The sequence below is a fragment of the Sarcophilus harrisii genome, chromosome 4 (assembly GCF_902635505.1).
Source record: "Sarcophilus harrisii chromosome 4, mSarHar1.11, whole genome shotgun sequence".
Classification (NCBI taxonomy): Eukaryota; Metazoa; Chordata; class Mammalia; order Dasyuromorphia; family Dasyuridae; genus Sarcophilus; species Sarcophilus harrisii.
Genome location: NC_045429.1, coordinates 123,258,832 through 123,281,773, shown reverse-complemented (window position 1 = coordinate 123,281,773; position 22,942 = coordinate 123,258,832). Strand labels below are relative to the sequence as shown.

The 22,942-nt window shown below is 31.1% G+C and overlaps 1 protein-coding gene across 6 annotated transcripts in view; it reads left to right on the top strand.

Annotated features, from left to right (window-relative positions):
- FGFR1OP (FGFR1 oncogene partner) overlaps window positions 1–22,712 on the top strand; it is a 61,019-nt gene extending 38,307 nt beyond the window's left edge. For 2 of the 6 annotated variants that reach the window (XM_031937503.1, XM_031937500.1), the window contains 6 exons: window positions 8,200–8,420; window positions 10,197–10,309; window positions 12,116–12,184; window positions 14,082–14,121; window positions 15,493–15,592; window positions 18,972–22,712. In XM_031937503.1, coding sequence (XP_031793363.1) covers window positions 8,200–8,420; window positions 10,197–10,309; window positions 12,116–12,184; window positions 14,082–14,121; window positions 15,493–15,592; window positions 18,972–19,046 — 618 coding nt within the window. In that variant the 3' untranslated portion in view covers window positions 19,047–22,712. Of the gene's footprint in view, window positions 1–8,199; window positions 8,421–10,196; window positions 10,310–12,115; window positions 12,185–14,081; window positions 14,122–15,492; window positions 15,593–16,626; window positions 17,479–18,971 lie in introns of those variants that run through there. The other 4 variants (XM_031937504.1, XM_031937501.1, XM_031937502.1 and 1 more) reach the window with 2 other exon arrangements.
- Window positions 22,713–22,942: the final 230 nt, after the last annotated feature.

The following is a 22,942-nucleotide window of genomic DNA, read 5'->3' as shown; positions in this document are numbered from 1 at the left end:
CACACACACACAGCCAGTGATTTCTTAATTGCCAAATCTTATGGCCTTTTTCTTAGTCTTTATGAGCCTCAACAGGTTTGGGCTACTTCTTTTTCTTTGGATTTTTATAATACTCTTCTCCCATGATTCTCTTCCTCTTTGTCAGATTTCTCATTTTTTGGTATCATGTTCTGCTTTCAAACTGTTGGTTTACTCTTAACGCTCTGTCCTGGGCCTCTTCTCTTTCTTTATTTGCTGTCTTGGCTACTTCCTTGTTTCCTATGGGTTCAGTTATCTTCATACAGATGATACCCAGAGCTATATAATGTTTTTGGTCTCTTTTGAGCTTTTTTTTTTTTTTTTTTTATATCTCCCTTGATTTTAAATCTTTCCAAGGAAGTTACCTGAAAACAAAAGATTTCCCAGTTTTGCCGTTGTATCCTCAGAGCTTCATGTAGTGCCAGGAACAAAGTAGGCACTTCATACATATTTATTGATTATAAGAATTGTAAGTGATGATTTTAAGGATAAATTGAAGAGAATAATGAATGGGAATGAAGAAAATGTAAAAGCTGGAAGGCTAGCAAAGATACTTGAGAAAATACTGTTGTGTTCACTTTTGGAAACTATTCATTTCAAATTAGAATTTTACAAGTATTAATTGTATGTATTGATGAGTAATAACAGATGCTACTTTGCAGAACTATTTACTGTAGATTCTTTGATATAACAAATAATGACCCATTCTCTTGCTTTTTTTTGGGTAGGGAATCTTTTGGGGTTATATATTTACATCTTCTTGATGTAGGACTGAATTTTTCGAGTATTGTAGTGGTAGGTACAATTCAGTGAGAAAACTTGAGTTTGTTGATACTTTGAATTTATTGAAGGACCTTAACTTCTAATTAAAACATTTTGAAAATCACATTACCTTTTAAAAACCATAGAGATTTTTTTTTTTTGGGGGGGGGAGTAAATTCTTCTATGGCACCCTACCTAATATTCTAAAAAATGTTAATACAGCAGAACGATTGATTTATATAAAATTTCCTCCCTTTAAAAAAAATTTAAGTGGTTTTTGAAAATCTGTCATTGTTTCTTGCTTTGGTATTTAAAGCAAGATTTTTCCTGAGTGGTGGTTTTTTCCTTTTATAGTGGATTTTCACATTAAATTTTTTTTTCACTTATACTATTTTTTTAAAGTACTTTTTGGTTATGACTTTCAAAGAATTAAATCTTAAACCAAGAAGTAGTTTACCTTATGAAGGTTAAAAACTAGAATATCTTTGTATAAGATGGTAAAAAAGTTGATTTTTTTTTTTTTGCTCTGAGAAAATTGAAAAAGATGTCTGTCATATATATAATTGATTTCTTTCATCTGAAACTCCTTTTATAGTGCAGTTTAAGAAACTAAGTTAGAAAACAAAACTTGGTTTACCCAATTTTGAGCTAATTCTAAATCTAGTCGCATTTCCTACTGGAATTTCCTACTGGAAAATGAGATATGCATATCAGTGCTTATGGCAGCTAAAATAGTGTTGGTAAAAATTCACTGATAGAAAATGAGTTATATTTATTTGTGTAAATGTTTATATATCCTGGAGTAGTAATGAAATACTTTTTATTGTGAGTTGATAATCAGAATAAGGTTATTTTGGGTCTCATCTGAGGGAGTTTATTTACTAACGCAGGTACCTATTTTTGTTATTTTGTCTAAAGCCTAGTGTTAGGTTCTTATATATGTAATAACCAATTATTGATTAAACTCTAACCCTGTAATAAAATAATGTATACTGAAATGTCACTGAGTCTTATTTCCAAATAATTAGGAATCTATCCCTTCCTTCTTTGCCTCCCCAAAGGGAAATTTTTTTCTTTTTCACTACTTTGATGAGAATAAATGACAAATAACCAAATGTCCATTTATTTTAAAAAGCAGTTTTTAGGGAATGTAATACAGTCACTAAGGCAATATGTATCTAGCTTAATTGTTTTATACGTTATGTCAGTACTATTATTTTCTTGTATTTCAAGAATGAGTTTTTTTTTCAGTGTTGGTATTCTTTCCACTTACAGTTCATTCCACAACTTAATGGATAATGGTCCTAAATCTGTCTTTTTGGGAGGTCTGTGGTTAAAGCTTTTCAAATTATGTTGGTTCTGTCAGTTTGTGTTCTGTTGGCATAAATAGCCTTCAAGAAACCATCATGTTACATTGCTTTTAAGATTGTAAAGGTGAGATTGCCATTACTATGAATTGATGAACTTTATACACTATAGAATCCTAAAATATGTCAAATGTCAGCATCATTAAAAATATCATACTTAGTATATTTTTGTTTTTGTGCATTGCATTTAAATTCTTTAAAAGATTGGCAATCTTTGGTATATGAGGACTGTGAATAAAGTAGATTCATAAGTTGTTAAAAGTAAAAGAGATCTGAGAATAAGTATATTTATACTGTAATTGATTTTTTTTAATGCTATAAGTTATTGATTCAAATGAGTGGTAATCATTTCAAATCAGTTATCGTGGCAAGAATGCATTCATTCCATTGGGAATACATTCTTCTTAGTATTTTTTATAACTCATGGAATTGCCTTTTGAACTCCATGGCATAATCTTTTGAATATGTTATCATTAGACAAATTTTCATTCTTTGGAGATGAATTTTAGTTTTTGGAAATAATCTAAAATTACTGATTAGTCAAAGTTCGTGAGTAATTGAGGTGTGGGTAGTTTAATTTTTGTTTAAATACTGGGTGATGTTGCATTAAGGTATTGAGAATTTTTTGCTCATAAACCTTTAAAAACCTTTAAATTTGTCTAAAAGGCAGTCCTAAAAATATTTTTTTAAAACAAACTTCACTGGAATAAATATAGTCTTTATTAACACCATAGCAGTGTTTTATGCTATCTTTTACCATATCAGTCTTTTAAGAATTAAGATCCTGAAGCACCTTAATGACAGTGATGGGTGTAAGTACGCTACAACATGTTGCCAATAAAGAATTACATAGGAAGAACTGTAAAGAATAAGTTGACCAGTTGGGAAGAATAAGAGCTAACTCATAATAATAAGAGCCTTTGTTTTCTCTTGAAGCTTGGATTTTTTGGAGGATTTAGAGGAAGGTGTGGACAAGAGTCATGAAAGGGTTACAATTAGCATCATTGGGAGAGAGTGCCTTTCCTCTGGCCTGCATCTTCACCTCAGTGAACACCATATGGTTATATCATCACCACCCCACATTTTCAACCTCTGCCACCCAGAATTCTGAAATTTCTCTCCATATGACCATAGTCTCATTTCCTTGCATCATCATTCTGGCCTTACATTCTTTTAAGATCTTGCTATGTTTAGTTAAGATGTGGATCTTCTCCTTGCCAGTGCCAGTTCTCTTTCTTGTGTCTTTGATCTCATCCCACACCATCTCTTTTGGGAACTTTCATCTTTACTCATCACTGCCATTTTTCTGATCTGATCAACACTTTTTATTCACTGACTCCTTCACTGCTACTTCCAAACTCCCAGTTCTCCAGTCTTAAAAAAAAAAAAAAAATTATACCTGACTCTACTGCTCCCTCAAATTATCACTTTATATGTCTTATCTATTTTACAAAAAGAGTTTAACTGATATTTAGCTTAGATGCAACTGAAATTCATTTAAGAGAATTTATTTTTTTTTGGCTGAGGCAATTGGGATTAAGTGACTTGCCCAGGGTCACACAGCTAGTAAGTGTGAAGAATCTGAGGCCAGATAGATTTGAGCTCAGATTCTCTTGACTTCAGGGCTGGTGCTCTATCTACTGCGCCATCTAGCTGGCCCCACTTAAGAGAACTTTAATGGAAATGCATTGTAGGAATATTTTATCTTAGATGGATAAATGTTTTTATGAATTTAGTCAATTGTTAATAAATATATATCACTAAAAGCTAACAATCAGCTAGAAAAAGCTATTTATATATCTTTATGACCTCACTTAACCCTTTATAGTCTGACTGCTGAGTTGACTAGTGGGCCTAAATGGTTTTCTGTAAAGACTATGTCTAAATACTGGGTGTTTCTATGTTCGTTTCTTAGTCCCCTCATCCTTTATTTCTTCAATATATGGTATTAATCTCTTCCTGGGTATTTTCTTCTCCTCTGTATTTTCTTAGCATTACTCTCAATCAACAAAATTATGTTAAGTACCCATTATGTGCTGGGTACTCTGCTAGGAACTGAAGATAGTCATATAAAAAGTGAGATTATCCCTGCTGGCATGGAGCTTATATTCTAATGGGCCAGAGAACACATCTATAAATCCATACAGCATAAATATAAATCAATAAATTTTACACATGATAGTTAAATGAAGGGTAATTTGGAAGGGATGGGCAGTATCATATTTGGGGAAATCTGAAATGGTGTCTTCATGAAGAAATTAATCCTCCTTAAATGAAGAGATAGACTGAAGAGAAGAAGTAAAGACAAGTTTTTCAGTTATGATTTTATTGGTTCCCACTATCTGTTCTGCTCAGGACATTCCCCAAGTCTATAAGTATCCAGGCTTCATTTTTCTAAGCTCCAGGCCCACATTAGCAATTGCCTGCTTAGATATCTTTCTTTGGTGCTCTCAAGGATTTTAGACTCATTATGTTCATAATGGAACTCTAAAACCCATCCATCTTTTTAATTTAACTGTATTGATGGTGGGTATTACCATCCTTCCATTCATTCTAGTTTGCAAATTAGACTTAATCTTATCCTTAATCCTTATTTTTGTATCTTAATTTTTTGGAAGTTTTATGAAACTTATAGACTCTTTCTTTCTCAGTATGTTTTTAAATTCACAAATTAAATTAGAAACAAGCATTTATATAGTGCCTATTATATGCTAGTCACTGTATTTAAAAACTTTTAGTAATATCTCACTAAATTCTCCTGACAATCCTTCTATTAATAATCATTTTACAATGAGGAAACTGAAGCAAACAGAAGTTGAGTAATTTGCTCAGAGTCAGACTGCTACTAAATGTCTGAGGGGAGATTTGAATGAACTTAGTCTTCCTGACTTTAGGCCCAGTGCTTTATCTATTTGTAATGCCCACTACTTAGGTTGGGATTTGGTTATTTTTTTGGTAATACTAAAATTGTATTAAAATATAGGTGACTTCCTTCTCCCATCCACAATTAGGGAACCCTTAAAATCTATATATAGACTCTAGGGTAAGAATTTCTTGTTCTTATTTACTCTTCTTAGCTCCATATCTACTCACTTTCCAGATCTTAAAATTCTGTGACCATAACATGTTTAATTTTCTCTGGTCACTAACTTAGTTTGGCATTTGGTCTTAATTGGTTTCCTTTTCTTTCTTTTCTCCAGTCTGTCCTCCCTGCATACAACTAACAGACTAATATTCATACTAAAGAACAGTTTTGACAATGTCACTTATTCATTTGCCACCAGGATCTCATATAAATTCTTCTTTTTGATTTTTGGAATCCTTCATTATCTGTCTCTTTTAAGACATTTAACATTATTCCTATTTATATACACTGTTTCAATCAGAATGATGTATTTTCTCTTTCTCTCACACAACAATCTCTTATTTATTTCTGCATTTGCATAAGCTGTCCTCCATATGATTAGAATGCACTTCATCCTCTCCTTCACCTTTGAAATCCTTACCCTTCAAAGCTCAGTTATAGACTACATTATATGAAGCCTTTCCTGATCCCTTTAGTCTTTAGTGCCTTTTACATCCTCATAATACTTTGTAATTGCCTTGCACTTCACTTATAAGTAAATTTTGTATATTGTGTATATGTACATGTATACATACAATACATATATACATATATGGATATTATATATTCTGTGTATATTTTCTAGTGTTCTTTTCACTCTACCAATATACTTGTTGAATTGAGTGAATGAACTGCATGTGATCAATCCAAGTATTTCAGGTATCATCATGCCTCCTTTGAAATGTACCGTAAACATTTTGGTATATTAAATTATGTATGCATGTTTTTAACCACTCATTTTTTTTTTTTTTTTTTTTTGTAATGGAACTTGGTATAACTTTGTTTGGAGTGTTCATATAACTACAATAAATATTTATTACATTAATGTTAAATAATATTCATTTTTGAGGAATTACTTTTTTTTTCTGCTCAAGAGAATGCTGTTAATAATATTATTCCAGTAAAGTAAATCATATTGTGATAATCTGAGTTTATGCATCACAGAATGGGAAATATCTTCTCATGTGGAAAAGATTGAAAATCTTGAAGGTTGCCATTAGAAATATCTCATATGTATATTTTAATGCAAAATAAGTTATTTTTATTTTATTATTAAACTACTTTTTATACCATTACTGAAATACTTCCAAAGCTATAAGTCCTTCCCCCTAAAACAAAGGAAAACACTTCTATTTGCTAAGTATTAACTTTACATCTTGTCTCTTCTCTTTGGCATAGATTTTAATGAAAGGAATTTGAGGAAGAGATTGAATTTTAATTACTTAAATGATTTATTATTGTTTTCACTATTTACTCAATTTTGCTTTTTTCTCTATTGCTGTGGGATCTGCTGTTTCCAATAGTCTACCATCTTATTCATATTCAGTTGCATTCTTTTTTTTAAGACTAGTATTTTTGTAGTTTAAATTTTATGGAGATTTCAAGTTTAATTTTAAACGTTCACTTTCAAATGTATAAGAAAATTGTCTTACATATCTAACTCTTATAAAAGTTGAGGAGTCATACTCTTTTAGTATTGAAGCATGCTATTAAAAATAGCAATTTGACATAAATTTTTTACAGAAGGGTGGAAAACTTATTTTTTTCAGTATCAGCTTTGTATTATTAAAAAAAAGTTACTAAATGAGCTTTAATTGTTTTGAAAACATTTTGTGATGGAAAAATAATCTTTCATTCGGTCTATCCCTGTTGTATCTTTTATTCTATTTTTTTTTTACATATATCAATTTTATGAGTTTTTTCTAGGTAAAGCCCTGACATTTCAGTGTATAAATTCACTTACCACTAGTAATTTGTAATCTACTGGAGAAGACACATTTGATGCAAAAATATATATACATGTCCTTTTCATTTTGTTGCCTTAACGGTACTGTATAATGAAAAAATTATCTTACATATCTTATGAAGTATGTTCAAACTGGATAAATCTTCGAAAGTTTGTAAAGAATCTTAAAGATTATTTAGTCCAGCTCCTCCTTTTTATAGATAATGACTTTAGTGACATAAAAATTTAAGTATTGTGTAAGGTCAAAAATAATTAATGGCAGAATGGGAACTGCCAGTTCACTGTTTTTACCATGATGATATATTGTTTTCTCCAGCCTGGAAGAAGGAAAGGCTTGACGAGTACAATTAAGACTCTTTGTATTTAAGGCTTTAATAATAATTGAAAACACACTTCATAGCATTAGTATTATATTTTATCAGTTTACTGATGCTTTGTGCAAAGGCATAAAGTTATCCTAGCTAGGATATTGGTAAGCATGGAATGCTCAAATAAAGGGGAAGGGAAAAACCTACTTTATCATTAAGTTAATTCACTCTCCTCACCTCTATTTTTAATCAGTTGTTTTAATAATGAGTTGGTAGAAGAAATGGAATTCCTTTCTCCCTAATGATATCTCATATTGGTATCCCAAAAGTTTTAGCACAGTTTAAAGTTTTTGGGTTTGAAACTGCACTAAAACTTTTGGAACTCTGTATTGTGGTGTTTAGATATTGGATGAAAACTACTATTTTTGCTTATAAAGAATTCTTTCACTGGAAAAGCTTGCTTTTTCTGTATTAATGATTACATCTGATTTTTTATTAGTAGAATTAAAAAATTATTTAGAAAGTTTTTAGATGAAGTTATAGAATATAAATATGTATGTATATACACATGTGTGTGTATTATATGTAATAAACATATCTGTATGTATGTGTTGGGTTTATATATGTAAAAAAACAAACAAACCCTAAATTGATGAACTTCTTTACTTGAAATTTTTTCCAGCAAATCTTGAAAGTATTGAGAAAAATCTTTTTGTCCTATAATATAAGCAGCCTATCTAGAAGCAAAGAGAGATAGATAGAAAGTTATATATACTCATAAATCTTAACTGAATATAAAATATCTGAACATGTTTGATTTTGCCCAAGAGGAAGATATATGTGAATACTTTCCCCCCTCCCCTTCTTTTTTAGAAGATCATTGATGCAAATCAGAGTGATACAAGTATCTCCTCATCAGAAATAAAGACCAAAAGCCTTCATCTTTTAGCCAGTGAAACAAAACTTGGTTCTTCCTTAAATAATAGAGCTTTGGATGGCAAAGATAAAACCGGTCGATGTTCCCATGAAGATGACATAGATGGGGATTCCTTCTTTGACGATCCCATTCCTAAGCCAGAAAAAAGTTATGGTTGGTGAGTGAATCTTTGTTATTCATTACAATGTTTCTAGATGATTTCAAAGTATGTCTTCTAAATATTTAGTTTTATATTTTAAGGAAATTCCTTAACTATTTTTAGGTTTATAGACTATAATATAAATCTTAGAAAACAACTTTAATAGAGAAAAAATATCTACATATAGAAATTAAATTTTTATGTTAATATCAGGCCAAAAATATATTTTGCTCTTTAACATAATTTCTGGTTTTTCATATGTTCCTAATGCTCCTTTACTCTTTCATTCTTATTTGTTATAGATGAGTATATCCCTCTGGCAGCTGAACACACTAGTGTATAGTATTAATCTTTTAAGACTATTATTGACAAAACACCCTTCCCATATCTATTTTGGTACCATTGTTTTAACCATTACTTAATCATGCCTTTTTGTACATTTTAAATTGGTCCTGAAGGCCAATGTCTTAATTTTCAGACCTTAGTCCCTTTAGATCAGAAGCTGTCAACCAGCCTGTGTGATCAAAAGTTGTTTAATATTTTCACATATTTCACACTTTGAGATTATTCAGAGGACTATGTGGCATACTGTCATCACTCTGTTAGTTCCTAACTGAAGAAAATGGATAAAGGGGATGCTATCCTTTCCCATTTTTCATATAAGTATTACCAAAAATTTTGTTTGAATGAAAGTGTCACCTTTCTGATGTTAACATCAAGCAATAAAATAAGTATTCTTTATTGGCCATGAGAAATAAGGGCCCTCCATTATATCATGTGCCTTTTTTTTTTTCAGATGGCTTACTCCTTCCCCCAATAGTATTTTATGTTTTCTAATTACGTGTATAAGTAGTTTTCAGCATTCATTTTTGTAAAGCTTCCCTTTTTTATGTAATACTCTTCATAGGTTGTATTAGTATGGCACATTTTTGTTTTGAAAGAAATAGTTTTTTAGGACTTCATTAGTAAAATTGAAGTTGGAAAAAGAACTGAACTCTTAAATTCTATTTGCTTCTTAATAGATATAACATGTAAGGAATAATGGATTAAAGTGTGTATGTATATCTTTAATTATTTTCTATGTCTATAATTTGGAGAATGATGTCAACCACTTGAGCATTTTATCAGTGTAAAGAAATGTTTTCCTTTTTTACTTAATATTTGACTTTTAGGTAAATGTAAAGATTATAATGCAGCCAGAGGGCAAGTCCCACGTTTTTCACTAATCTTTTTATCTAGTACAAGACTATAAGAAAAGCTATGTAGTTTTTTAGTTAAGATAGTGACACTGAGAAGCAAAACAGTTCTAAGAAAACAAAATTTTAATGAATGAGAGAACAATATACCACTTTTACCATGTTTAATTCTTCAGTATCTTTTGTTTTTTAGTTTTTCAATCAGTATTATTCACTTTATTCTGTTAGCTCTTTGCCAGTAGCTACACTTATTCATGTGTAAATCTTTTTCTCCTGGCTGCCATTTCTTAATATGGGGTGAAAAAGGGCTTCTGATAAAAACAGTGACACTGAAGATGACTTAGAAGATTTGTTTGATATAACAGATGTCAAACAAAACTCTAAAAAGAGGTGAGGAGGTAATTTCTTATTAAATATCTTGGTGTGTGAATTTGTGATTGTTTCTTTTTTTTCCTTGTAGAAAAAAAGCTTTTGAATCTGTGATTTGCATAGTAAAGTTTCTGTATTTTCTTTATATAAACATGATTTGAGTAGCTTAGATTACAAATGGTAAAAGAAAGAATATATTGTAAGCTTATTTTTTGTTGTTTCTCATTAGGAAAAGTGAATCAAACAAGCAAGTAGGAAGCCTTGCGTCACTTTCTGATGCACCACCATTAAAAAGTGGACATAGCTCGCTGACTGGAACACGTTTGCTAAAAGAATCTGAAAGTAAGTACTCCCACAGTTATAATGTTTGACAATGGAAAGAGTGCTAGATTTAGAGTCAAAAGCTGGGTTTGTATGCTGCTTCTGGCATTGTATCCATGAGCAAGTAAACTAAACTGTGAATATCAGTTTCCTTATTTGTAAATACCAGGATGAAAACATTGTCATTGCTTGCCTCCCTGGATTCTTGTAAGATCAAACAAGATAATAGTGATAAGGTTGTTTGAAAAGTAAAAATGCTATAGATTGTTGTTATTATTTGGAGCTATTCTGATTTTTTTAGAGTTTCTGAAGTTTATTTATTTCAAGTTAATAATCTCTGTAGGAAGATTATGAATAGTTAGCATTTATATGGTGTAAGGTATGCAAATTTAAGGTTTGCAAAGCATTTTACAAATATTAGCTCATTTGTCCTTCACAACCACCCTGGGAGAAGCTATTTTATTTATTTTATAGATGAAGACACTGAAGCAGACAAAAATTGTTATATTCATAGATACATAGATATCTATGGGTCTTCCAGGAGCTTAGATTTGAAGATAGATGATTGTAATATGTTATTCATGTACAAGTGATAGTTATTTTAAAAAAGACCTGAATGTGTTAAGATTTATTCTCCTTTTATAACAAAGAATAGAATAAGAGAATGAATTTTGATTTTAATGGTTTGGGGACCTCTTGCATGAGGAAACATCCTTCTTTCAATGTCATTTGGTACTTTCTCTGCAACTTTTAAGTCTTAGAGAGTTGCCTGGAAATGTCAAACTCAGCTCTGGCTGGCAAAACTCCCTAGTGCACAGAGCTAGATAAAATGTAATTGGGAAATGTTTAACAGAAAAAAATAGAAATACAGTGCAACATCAGTAATGTTCATTTGTATTTTTCTAAATTACTACAGATGACTCAGGAATCTGTTTCCCTTTGAGTTTGCCACTGCTGGCCTAGAGTATTGAGGAATTTGGTGACTTACTCAGATTACATAATTAGTTGGTGTCAAAGAGGGACTTGAATCCTGGTCTTCCTAGGTATTGGGTTAGCTTTATTTTCACTACACCATATTTTCTCAAGAGGGTGAGGGAAAATGAAATATATCATTCAACTTGAAGCTTAGATTATAAGTAATCTATTACAATGTTTCCTCACTTCCAGTTTATTACTCAACTGTGAACCTAGTATGTACACTATTATGATTCTAAGGCATGCTTAGTCATCAAGCCATCTACTGATGGTCCCACACACATACACACCGAACCACACCTAAACACATGCCAGCCTCCTATTTTTCCATCCTCGTTATCATAGTTTACTGGTTTGGAAGTAGTAGTTTAGATTTTTACTAAGAGTAGATTGTTTAAAGTGCATCATTGAAGGCCAATGGCAAAAGATAAATACTTTAATTAAGAAAGTACATATTACTGAGCAAATATGGAAAAAGAAAACCAGATTAAGGAAAGGAATGAGGATGGAGGGATGAAAATGGATTAAAGTAGATTTTTGGAATCTTAATTTGTGAATTTTGTGTCCTATAAAAAGTTGCTGCAGTGTTTTGTAGAAGATGGAGATGGTAATATAGTTGGAATGACGAGGACAAAACAATCCATTGATACCGTTTAAGCCCTTGATAAGAAATGTCATAATATAAATCAGATTGTTGATTAGAATTTATTGATTTTAAGTTAGTCTTTTTTATACCATTATGCCTGAATCATATAAACAAGCTGCATGTATTTTTCAAGAGAGAAATTTTAAAGATCATATGTTAGTAATTAATAGTATTAAAAAAAATTGCTAATTGTTTTTTTTCCTCAGATACAAGGGGAAGCTCAATATTGAGGGATCTGAAAATGGTCAGTGATAAAATTGGATCACTTGGATTAGGTAATTAAATTGTCCATTTCTATGTTACTAAATTAGTATATTTGTTTTGACATGGTAGCTTTTAAAATAGAATTAAAATTTAAAATCATCAGTTTGTCACTGGTTAAATGTATACTGTACACTGACAACTTGCCTTTCAGGATAGATTAATGATCTTTAAGATTATTTTAAAAGGCTCTGTGCCTAATTTGAATTTATTTTCTCTTGACATCTGAATGGAGAGAATATTTAGTGTTAAGTTACTACTTTGTTCAGAGCACTTATACAATCTAGCAGGAAAATGCTATGCTGCTTCAAGAATCTATTTCATTAGTATGGTTACCCTTTTTGTTTTGATTATTTTTGGTAAAAAAAAATTATTCAACAAGGATAAATTAAAATGAATAAATACAAAACAAAAAGAAAAAAAGATATTTTCATGTATATAGCAGAATATAAGAAGATTCAATATAAAACAATGAATTTCAAGAAAACTTATTTAATTTTTTCATTATGCATTGTTTTCAAAGCTACCTAGCTTTTCTTTGCTACCTTCTAGGTTTTCTTTTTGTTTTGGGGCTTTTTTTTGTTGTTGTTGTTCTGTTCTGTTCTGTTTTGTTTTTGCTGTGCGCTTTCTACTTTTTTCCCCTTTCTCCCTCCTCAACCCTTAAAAGACTATATTTAAACACGGACATATACCTAAATATATACATATGTATACATATACATATATACATACACTCAACACATATATGTTATATAAATACACATACATATATATTATACTAAATATATATATATAAATATATTTCCACTTGTGATCTTTTTCTCTGGAAGTAGAGAGCATCTTATTTCACTGGTCCAAATGTGTTCCTTAATAGAAATCCTAGAAAACTTTGAGAGATAAGCATGACAATGAATAGGTAATTTTCAGTCTAGAAATAAATATTAATTTACTGATTGAGAACCCAGATCCAAGGTAAGTGGAGCCAAGGAAACTCTGGTTGATGTCTGTCCCCTCAATAAATAGTCATATTTTCTTATTTTGTTACATTATTACTTTTATTATTTTTCATTACAAATACATATACACACTTTTTGTAGCGTGGTAACCCTAATATTATAATATTGTTTCTTACCGTTGCCATCACCATCCAATTAAAGGCTGCTAACTCTCACTCATTTATTTGTATTACAGCTATGGCAATTATTGCTTCCTTCCTTTGTCTTTATGATACCCCGCATAGTACTTGTTTGAAGCCTTGGTAGCAAGGTTAGATTTTTTTAGTTTGGAGAAAGCAAGGACTATACTTGACAGTGATTATAGTAACTGCTGCAGAATGGAATGTGACTGCCTTGTAGCAATAGCTAAAGCTTTATTGAACAATTTTTGAATATGGCCTCTGGGAGTCTCGATTCTGGGCTTTTGAAGCAGCAAGAATTTTGGTTTTAAATATACCATTAAATCAAATACAGAACTTTCTTTCTCTAATTTCATTAAACTTTTTTAATTAAAACTTTTCAAGAATTCATATTCTCCTCAATTAGTCTTTATTAGAAGCTTTCTTAGAATTTTCTTTATTGGCTGATTGTGTTTTTAACATAATTGTTCTCTGATATGGAATGTGTTTAAGGTACACAAGGAAATTATTTATTTTGGATTTGCTTCTAAGATTAATAAAGTTTTTTTCTAATTTGAAATATTAACTTTTGCTTTTTATGGTGTAAGTTTTTATTATTGAATGACTGTTATAGTAAATAATTCTTCAAAAAAACAATAATATTTTAAAGAAAACATTTACTTTAGAATATTGTAGTTCTAGATAAAGAGCCATATCATGTGAATATAAATAAATATGTGTATATTCATATGTATGTATATCATATTAAAAATATATACATATATTTTTAAATTCAGGAACTGGAGATGAAGAAGAGTACATGGATGATTTTAATAGGTAAGGAAGAGATTTACTTGGTAGACAAATGCACTCAAGAAAACATACAAGTCAATATTTTCTGAAGACATTTTTTAAAATGAGAAATTCTATTTAAAATTTAAAATTATAGTAAGCTCTATTTATTTCCCTTCCAGTAGAGTTGCCAAGGGAATAGAAACTAATCCAAAACTTTATATTTGACTGCATAGAAGGTTAGATTTACAACAAACTAGTATAAAGATACGCTATCTTTATAAAAGATAGTATAGAAATTCATTAAAATAGAATAAAGTAAGACTGTGATTATTGTGAAGATCTGACACATGAATGAACTCAGCTAAGCTTCTCCTGCTTGATTTCTAATTCATTTCTCCCTTCAATTCAGTAGTTTGCTATCTTAATAATAATCCAGGCATAGAAATCTCTGCTGTACCATAATACCCTATAGACCTGTGTACCATGACAATCATCCTTCAAACTGCACTTTTTTTTTTCTGGGTTTCTGCCCATATAAAAAAGACTGCCTCTTTTTGCTTCTTGTATTCCCAGGATGTAGCACAATCCTTTGATACATAGCGCTTTAAAAATATTTTTTCCCATATAACAATAGATCTCTTTCAAACCTTCCTTAAAGAGGATGGTCAATTTGGGCGTTTTTCAAAAGATTTTTGTCACAGTAAATATGAGTAATGTAATATTTAACACAGTTGACATGATAAAGAAGCATGTAAGCATATACTTATTTTGCAATATCAAACTTGAAAACAGGATTTGTTATACATTTAAATAATTTATTTCTTAATGTTACGTTTACCATGTAAATATGTAATTCAAATGTTTTAATGAAAATAAATCTAAACAAGCTGTTATAAAAGCTTAATTAGCTGAAAACATATATTTTTTCTTATGAGAAAGTGCATATTTAAGAAAATATATCAGGAGTTTGGGCTTTTAGTCCATCTTCAATATATATGAATAATTGAGTATAATGGATAATTTTTGGTCTATTTCTTTGGTGTAGGGAACTATATGATGAGGCAACTCCTATTACTGATATAGATCAATAAACTCTTGCAATTTATAGTGTTAGAGGGGTGCATGTTGCATCTCTGAGAAGCTGTGTCTTATCCAGTGTCTCATATCTTTAATATATCAGAGGTGAGACTTGAATTTAGGTCCTCCATGCTTTCATATCAACCTTCTGTTCATTATATTACCTTGCTTCCCAAAGGATATTTAGTATCTTTAAGTAAACATTGCTTGATGTATGTTGCTCTGATTTTTTTGGTCTAAATGGTTACATTTCTTAAGTGGAAATTTTATATTGAATAATTATTATGAATGGTTTATTATCCTTACAATCTTTTTTTCTCTTCCTTCTGGAAATAGTACCATAAGTCACCGCTCAGAGAAAAGTGAAATAAGTATTGGTGAAGAGATAGAAGAAGACATTTCTGTGGAACTAGATGACGTCAATATCAATGATAAAGTATGCTTTTAAACATGCATGTTTTTATTGAATGATTTCTTTTTCAAGAAATATATTTGTAATGAATTTGTAGACTGGAGAAGCTTTATATACAATGTAAGTTTGTTAAATTTATACCCTTGGGGTACTTTCAGTTTAAAGAAATAGAAAGAGAAATAAAAAATAACTGAATGTAGGTTTGACATGCACCCTAAATTTTAACAAAGCAAATTTCATTGGATTATGAGAAATAGCATCTACAGCATCTCTATGGATTATGCAATCTTTCTGGTGTTATAAACCCTTTTGGCAGTCTGATGATTCCTTGTAGACCCTTTCTTAGAATAATCTTTTTAAATGCACATAGTCAAATTTTTAGATCATAAAGGAAACCACTTAAAACAGTTATCCAAAAATATATTTTGAAACTAAGTTCATGTAGGCCATGTTAAGAATCCCTAGTTTATAAGAAGTCTGGCAAAATTTGAATATGCCAATTCTTACAGCAACAGTATTTCCATATAGTGGTGATAAAACTACTTAAGCAAATCTGAAAACCAAAAGAAGATGCCTCATATGTTCTGTTATTGCAGAAGTAACTGCTTCCTTTTTGCAAAATGTGGCAGTAACGTCAGGAATTTGGGCCTCTGCTCTCTAGGAAACCTTAGAAGTGGTTTTCTGAAGAGCAGTCACATCAATGAACTTTAGGTCCATTGTTCAAAAATCAAATCATGGTTAAGCACATTCAAGGGAAAGACAGTATCCAAAAGCAAGTTATTTGCCAAATGAGGATTTTAATCTAAGATTCATCTGTTTATATTATTTAAAAAGGGGCAGATTGGGAGCCGTCAACATTTTATTAATTTCTTTGTTTCTATAGAATGAGCAGTGTTCCCAAGATAGTTTAAATGAATAGATCTGCAGGAAAACTCAATTATCTCCTGCTTTCATTGAGTTTTGCAATTAATGATTAAGTGAATATTAGTTAAATGATATGCTGTTGATGGTTTCCTGTTGGTGGTTTCCATGAAAATATAAATTGAGGTGTTTTGCAGTGTTATAAAAATGGGAATTCATGTCTGTGCGTCAGGATTGGTGAAGCCATCAAACCATGGCCTCGAGATGCATTCTAAAACAACAAAACAAGGTATCTTTGGTATCAAATGACCTAACGACTTTTGACTCTGTCATTTGCAAAAGGCATAAACATGAGCAAATTGTTTCACTTTTCTGTCTTGGTTTTCCTTTTCTGTGAAATGAGGGTGTACAGGATGGTCTCGCAGTTCCCTTTCAATTCTAATTATGTGAAACTAGAATGTAAGCACAAGGCCTGTCACCTTTTTATTTGTGTCCCCCATGTAAAACATAATGCCTTTCAATATAGTCTATGACTGATAGATGTTAGATGACTGTTCTTACAAGAAACAACATTTAATAAGCATTTACTGGGTGCAAAGTACTTCAGGATGATGGAGCAGATATGTAGTGTTCAATTGGAGCTTGCTCTTTTTTGACTCCCTTTTGGGTGTTCTTGGCAGAGATCACTGGAGTGATTTGCCATTTTTTTTCTCTAGATCATTTTACATATGAGCAAAGAAAAGCTTACAGGGATAAATGGCTCACTCAGTGTCACATAGTAAGTGTCTGAGGCCAAATTTGAACTCAGATCTTAAGGTAGAAGCAAGATATCCAGTTGGCAGGTATGCTGTAGTGGAAATTAATTTCAGGTATGGTTTATATTAATAAACCCTGAAATCCCTGATTTCTGTTTTAATGTCTATTGTGGAATAACAAAGAAATGAAGTTTTACTTCAAGTTACTTGAATTTCCAATCACTCAAGTACCATTTTGAGAGTATCTGATGAACCTGGCCATCTTCAGCAATGACATGAACCAAATCAGTTCCAATGGAGCAGTAATGAACCTGAACCAGTGACACCCAGCGAAAGAACTCTGGGAGATGACTAAGAACCATTACATTGAATTCCCAATCCCTATATTTTTGCCCACTTGCATTTTTAATTTCCTTCACAGGCTAATTGTACAATATTTCAGAGTCCAATTCTTTTTGTACAGCAAAATAATGGTTTGGACATGTATACTTATTTTGTATTTAATTTATACTTTAACGTATTTAACATGTATTGGTCAAAATTTAGCATATTGTATTTTCTGTACCCAAACTAGGGCTGCCTGAGGGTTTTCCCTTTCATTGGCCTTTTCCCAGTTCCCTCTTCACCCTCTTTTCAGCATTTTGACAATGTAGACCAGTAATATCAAACTCAAACAGAAATGGAATCCACTAAACTTGATACCCCAGGATCAATCCTTATGGAATCATATTGAGCTATTTGTAAAGTGTAATATCTTTTTTTTATTGTTTTAATTTGTCAGATGTTTTCCAATTAACATTTTAATTTTTGAGGCCACCTCCAGAGTATTGGGGGGGCTGTGTCACATGTTTAATAATACCTTTGACATAGACCACCCTTTGCTGATGCTCTGTCCTCCCTAAATTTTTATGGCTGTGCTCTATCATGATTCTCTTCCTGTCAGATGAACCATTCCTTTTTGGTTGCCTTTGTAAGTTCCTCTTCTATATCACATTATCTATGTGTGGACTTTGCTCTTAACCTCATCTCTATTCCATGATGCTGGATTTAACTTGATTTTTGACTGTTTTTAATAATTAGTAAAGAGTTTCAAGATATTTCTTAAGTTCAGTTTTTGCTTTGGTCTTCCACTCACTATAGGTTTTTTACACAAAGATGCCCATTGATTGGGTATCAATCATATAGAGGGGATTCTTCTTTGGGTATGGATTAGATTATTTCCAAAATAGATACTTAATTTTTATTGACTGACTAGACAACTTAGGTTCCTTTATTCTGAGCTTCTTTGATTTTAAAAAAGCATTTGAAAGTTTTAAAATATCCATTCCCCTTCTCCCTGATTTTAATGAATTTCATTTAAATTTAGAATGTAGGTAAAGGTTCATAGAGATGTGCTTTTTACTGAATGAAGTCTATAATAGATACAAATAGGGCCAATTAACACTGATATTTGGGGGACCATTTTCTTGGTCTTAGTAAAATAATGCTTAGCTAAGTTTTCCTAAATTTTTCACTTGCACTTGAGATTCTGATCAGTGTTTTAATTTCAATTTTGCTGCTTAGGAATCATAAAACCTGAGCTAAACCTTATAAGTTTTGAATTTTCTCATTTATCAAATGGCTAATATTTACCTCTTAGTGTAAAAAAAAACAAGTTTTGTAATGGATTTATATGCTTTATTAAATAAGTACTTTACAAATGATGATTTTTAATTCATTATAGTAATTTTATATTATAGTTATTTTAGAAAACTGATTATTTGTTTTCCCTTTCTTTTTACAAAAAGCTTGAAGACCTCACACAGGATCTTACTGTTTCTCAACTTAGTGATGTTGCAGATTACCTAGAAGATGTTGCATAGACATGAAAGAAGGAGGTATTCTAATAAAATGGACTAAGGACTCTGAACAGTTACATTTCTTTCAGACAATCACACTTTGGAATGTCTGCTTCCTGTTTGTGCCTTGTGTTTCAAAAAGACTGCAGATAAAAAACAAAAAAACAAAAAACTGATCATTTCACAGCATATACTAAATGAAATAGTTCCAATTTGAGCCCGTGTGGAGGATTTTCTATTCTTCATTTGGTTAAAGTATGCCTTTCACTGTGGAAGTTGGATTTTCTCAGCACTTGTCCGTTGCAGGCAATGGACAGATGGAATTACCAGTGTTATGAGTGTAATAGAAGAAATCAGCAAAACTGTACCTTCACACAAAATCATGTATGAGTGAGGGTGTGTGGCACTATGATATTTTCAAATAATGGTTTTAGGCCTCAAAAGCAAGGACATCTGGAGTTAAGGCTTATCCACTCAATTACACTTTGTTATTGGTGAAATTATTCTGAGAAGTTACTTAAAGAATTATATGATAAATCTAGTACTGAAATACATCAGGATAAGTTAAGTTTGCTAAATCAGCTTTAACTTTATATTTCCTTCCTTTTGGAAGGTTCGTTAGACCATTAAGGTTATCTTAAATTACTTTTCTTTCTGCTTATTAATTTTATTTTATGGACATTTAATAAGTGGTTGAAGTTTTGAATTCCTTGAGATGGACAGTATCACATCTGTATATACAATAGTAACACAAGTTACTGTTGATGAATCCTTGTCAGTGAGAGAATCTTTGATTTACAAACAGAAAAATGTTCAATATAATTGCATTTTTGAAAATTTGCCTTCTAAGATAACCCAAACAAGTCTGAAACCACTAAACAGCTTTTTTTTTTTTTTTTTTTTTTTGCTTCAGACCTGTAAGTTGATATCTAAGTTTAAGTCCAAATTGGAAAACAAAATTAGTGATGGCCTAAGACCACATGAATACTCAGTTTCAGACAGAAGCTTATACTGTGCATGTTTTCATTTAACTCTATAAAAACAGGGTCAGTAATGGAGATGCTGACAGTTTCATTTATACTGTCATGCATAATGCTGCTATTTATAGGTCATTGACATTTGTAATACTAAAGTCTTTTAAATTGCACTTGAGCATTGTTAAAAAAAAATAATTGGAAATGATAAAATGCAGGTGAATATAAGCAGCTACATTTATGTTAAATTTTTATACTTCTTTATTTCATTTAAATTATGGTTATTTTTTTGTCACCTTAATAAAAGCAGCATGCTAAACCAAATACATTAATGTAATAAAGAGGGGAGATAATACATAGTTTACATAAAGATAACTGGTACTCTCACATTGGCCCAAATATTTTAAAGTAATAATTTGTTGGATTTATAGTATAAAAGGTGATAACTACTTATAGACTTTTCACTTGATGGTAATTACATATTAAAATCTGGAATTGATTTTTTGTTTTTGTTCTTTTCTTCTTTTGTTTACTGAAAATGAAGCCAAGCAAGAATATCAAGGAGAAATAAAAAGGGGGAAAAAAAAACAAAAATAAAACAGATCACTGATGATGTTTAGGTCTGCTCTAGATTTATAAAGCAGTACCTCAAGGTAGTTAAGACCTTTATATTTTTGTGTATTTGAATCCTATCAAGAGGACCTTTAAATGGTACATATCTTGTATGAAGAAGTACTCTACTGTAAAAAACTGTCCAAATTACTTATTACAAATTACCTTTCATGCTTTGTGTAACATCTATGAAACAATGTGAAATTTAAATGGCTGTTGTAAATTGTAACATTTTTTTTTTGTTCTGCTCACCTGTGAATTGTATCAAAAATATTTTTAAAAATCCTGATTGATAATACTGAGATTTCAGTGAAATGTCCTAAAACTTTGTTATAGGGATGTGATCTTTATAAAAATTATACAATTAATTATAAATTGTTGATTAGTAGCATCTGAAATATGGCATTTTCCTACCCTACCCATTAAAGAATCTGAATTTCAGGTGGTATTTGGGAAAATGTGGGAGAAAAATACCAAATGGGGGAGATCATTTTGTGATGCTAGTACTATATGCATTTTGAGTAACTTTTAGTAACTTAAAATTCAACTATACTATAAGGTTATGGTGCTAGATGGAGTCACTCTGTTTGAAAAATAGATTTACCTATCTAAATAATGATTAAGCTTTAAGAGTTAGAATGTTAGGCCAGAAGATTTTGAATGTGAAAGGATTTTTTAGACGCATGTACATGGAGATATTATCCCAGGTATTGTACTTTTTGGAATATATTTTTATGGGGTGAAACCAGTATTCTGCAGTGGAAGTTTTCATATTTCAGGTCCTTCATTAATTGACAAAAAATAAAAGTGCTTTTTTCTTCTTTATGTTCTCTCATCTTTAAATATTACTGTTATGTCACTAATTGGGTAATTACAAGCATATTAAAAAAATCAAGCAAAGGTAGACAATACATGCAATATGTCCTTTATATTAAAGCATCTTGAAATAACTGTAAATTAAAGAATATATTTCACATATTTCCCTCATTTTCAGAACACTTAACCACTCCAAAATTTCTACATCCAATTAGGTCATCATGGTCAAATTCATGTAAAGCCAAATTAAAAACTACACTAGGCAAAGTACATGGGTCCTTGTATTCATAGTAGCTGTTTATGTATGTAAGATTGTCTACCATGTTTCCATACCTCATTTTACTTTAGGAAGAAAAAGAAGCATTCTTTTGTCTTTTTTGCTTCTGTATCTTTTGTATAAAGCATTCCAGAAAATATTATTAGGCTAATTTTGTGTATTCCTATATTTCTATCATATCTTATAATGTAAGTTATAAAGGGACCTTAGATCCAGTTTCATTTTACAATTGAAAAAATTAAGTAAAAAAAAAAAAGTGATTGGAGTTTTTAACTCAGATTGTCCCTGGCATATTTTCTCCTATAACCTATAATATCTTCATACTAGGAATTGTTTTTCCTAGTAATATACTTTGCCTATACCATCTCACCTCATTCTGTTTTTCGTTCTTCTGAAACTTCAATTTTTAAGTAGAAGAGTATTAAATATTATCCTTATCACTTCCCGATCATGGCTTCCAGCTTACCTCTGTTGATAAAGCCATAGAGATTTTACTTCTGATAAAAGTTCCAGGGCAAGTTGATGTTAGCTATTGATCATCTGACTGTGTGCCGTGTGGTGTTTATGTATGTTTGAGGATCTGACAAATGCTGATGCCAGAAAGAATGGCAAAGAGAACATTGCTATTGCCTGGGAAAGGGCATGGAGGCTTAGAGGTCTTGGCTGCCAGTAGAATAACACCATATACTAACAGCACTCTACTCCTTTCCAGGGAATGGCAGCTTGTTACTTTTACCAGTGACAGTGTCTGGAGATGCTTTTTCTTTTTCTTTGCCACCACTATCAGCAATAAGAGCACTACATTGAAACTATGATAAGATCTTCCCCCACTCCGTGTTTTGGTTTTCTTAGGAGCAAAAAGGAGTGCACATGAGAAACTTTGGAGATGGGGCTGGGAGAGAATGAAAAGAATTGTTTGGAAGTCATAGCCTCAGGGCTGCCGCATTTGAGAGGAAAGAAGTCTGCCCATGTTCACAAAGATAACTGATACAAAATAGTAAAACACTGGTAGGTACCCCTGCTTGGCTCTAGCGAAAACTCTGCCTTTGCCATTTGATGAGCTTTTTTCATCCCACTTGAGCTATTTCACATGTCCAAACTTTTCTTTCTGCCATCTATATGCTGTGCCATATGCTTATGACACTTGTATTTGCAGATGTTAATATTTTCATTTGTAGATTATATTTTATGGGATAATTTTCCCTGCAAATAAATACTTTTTAAATGTCCTTTGCATTTTC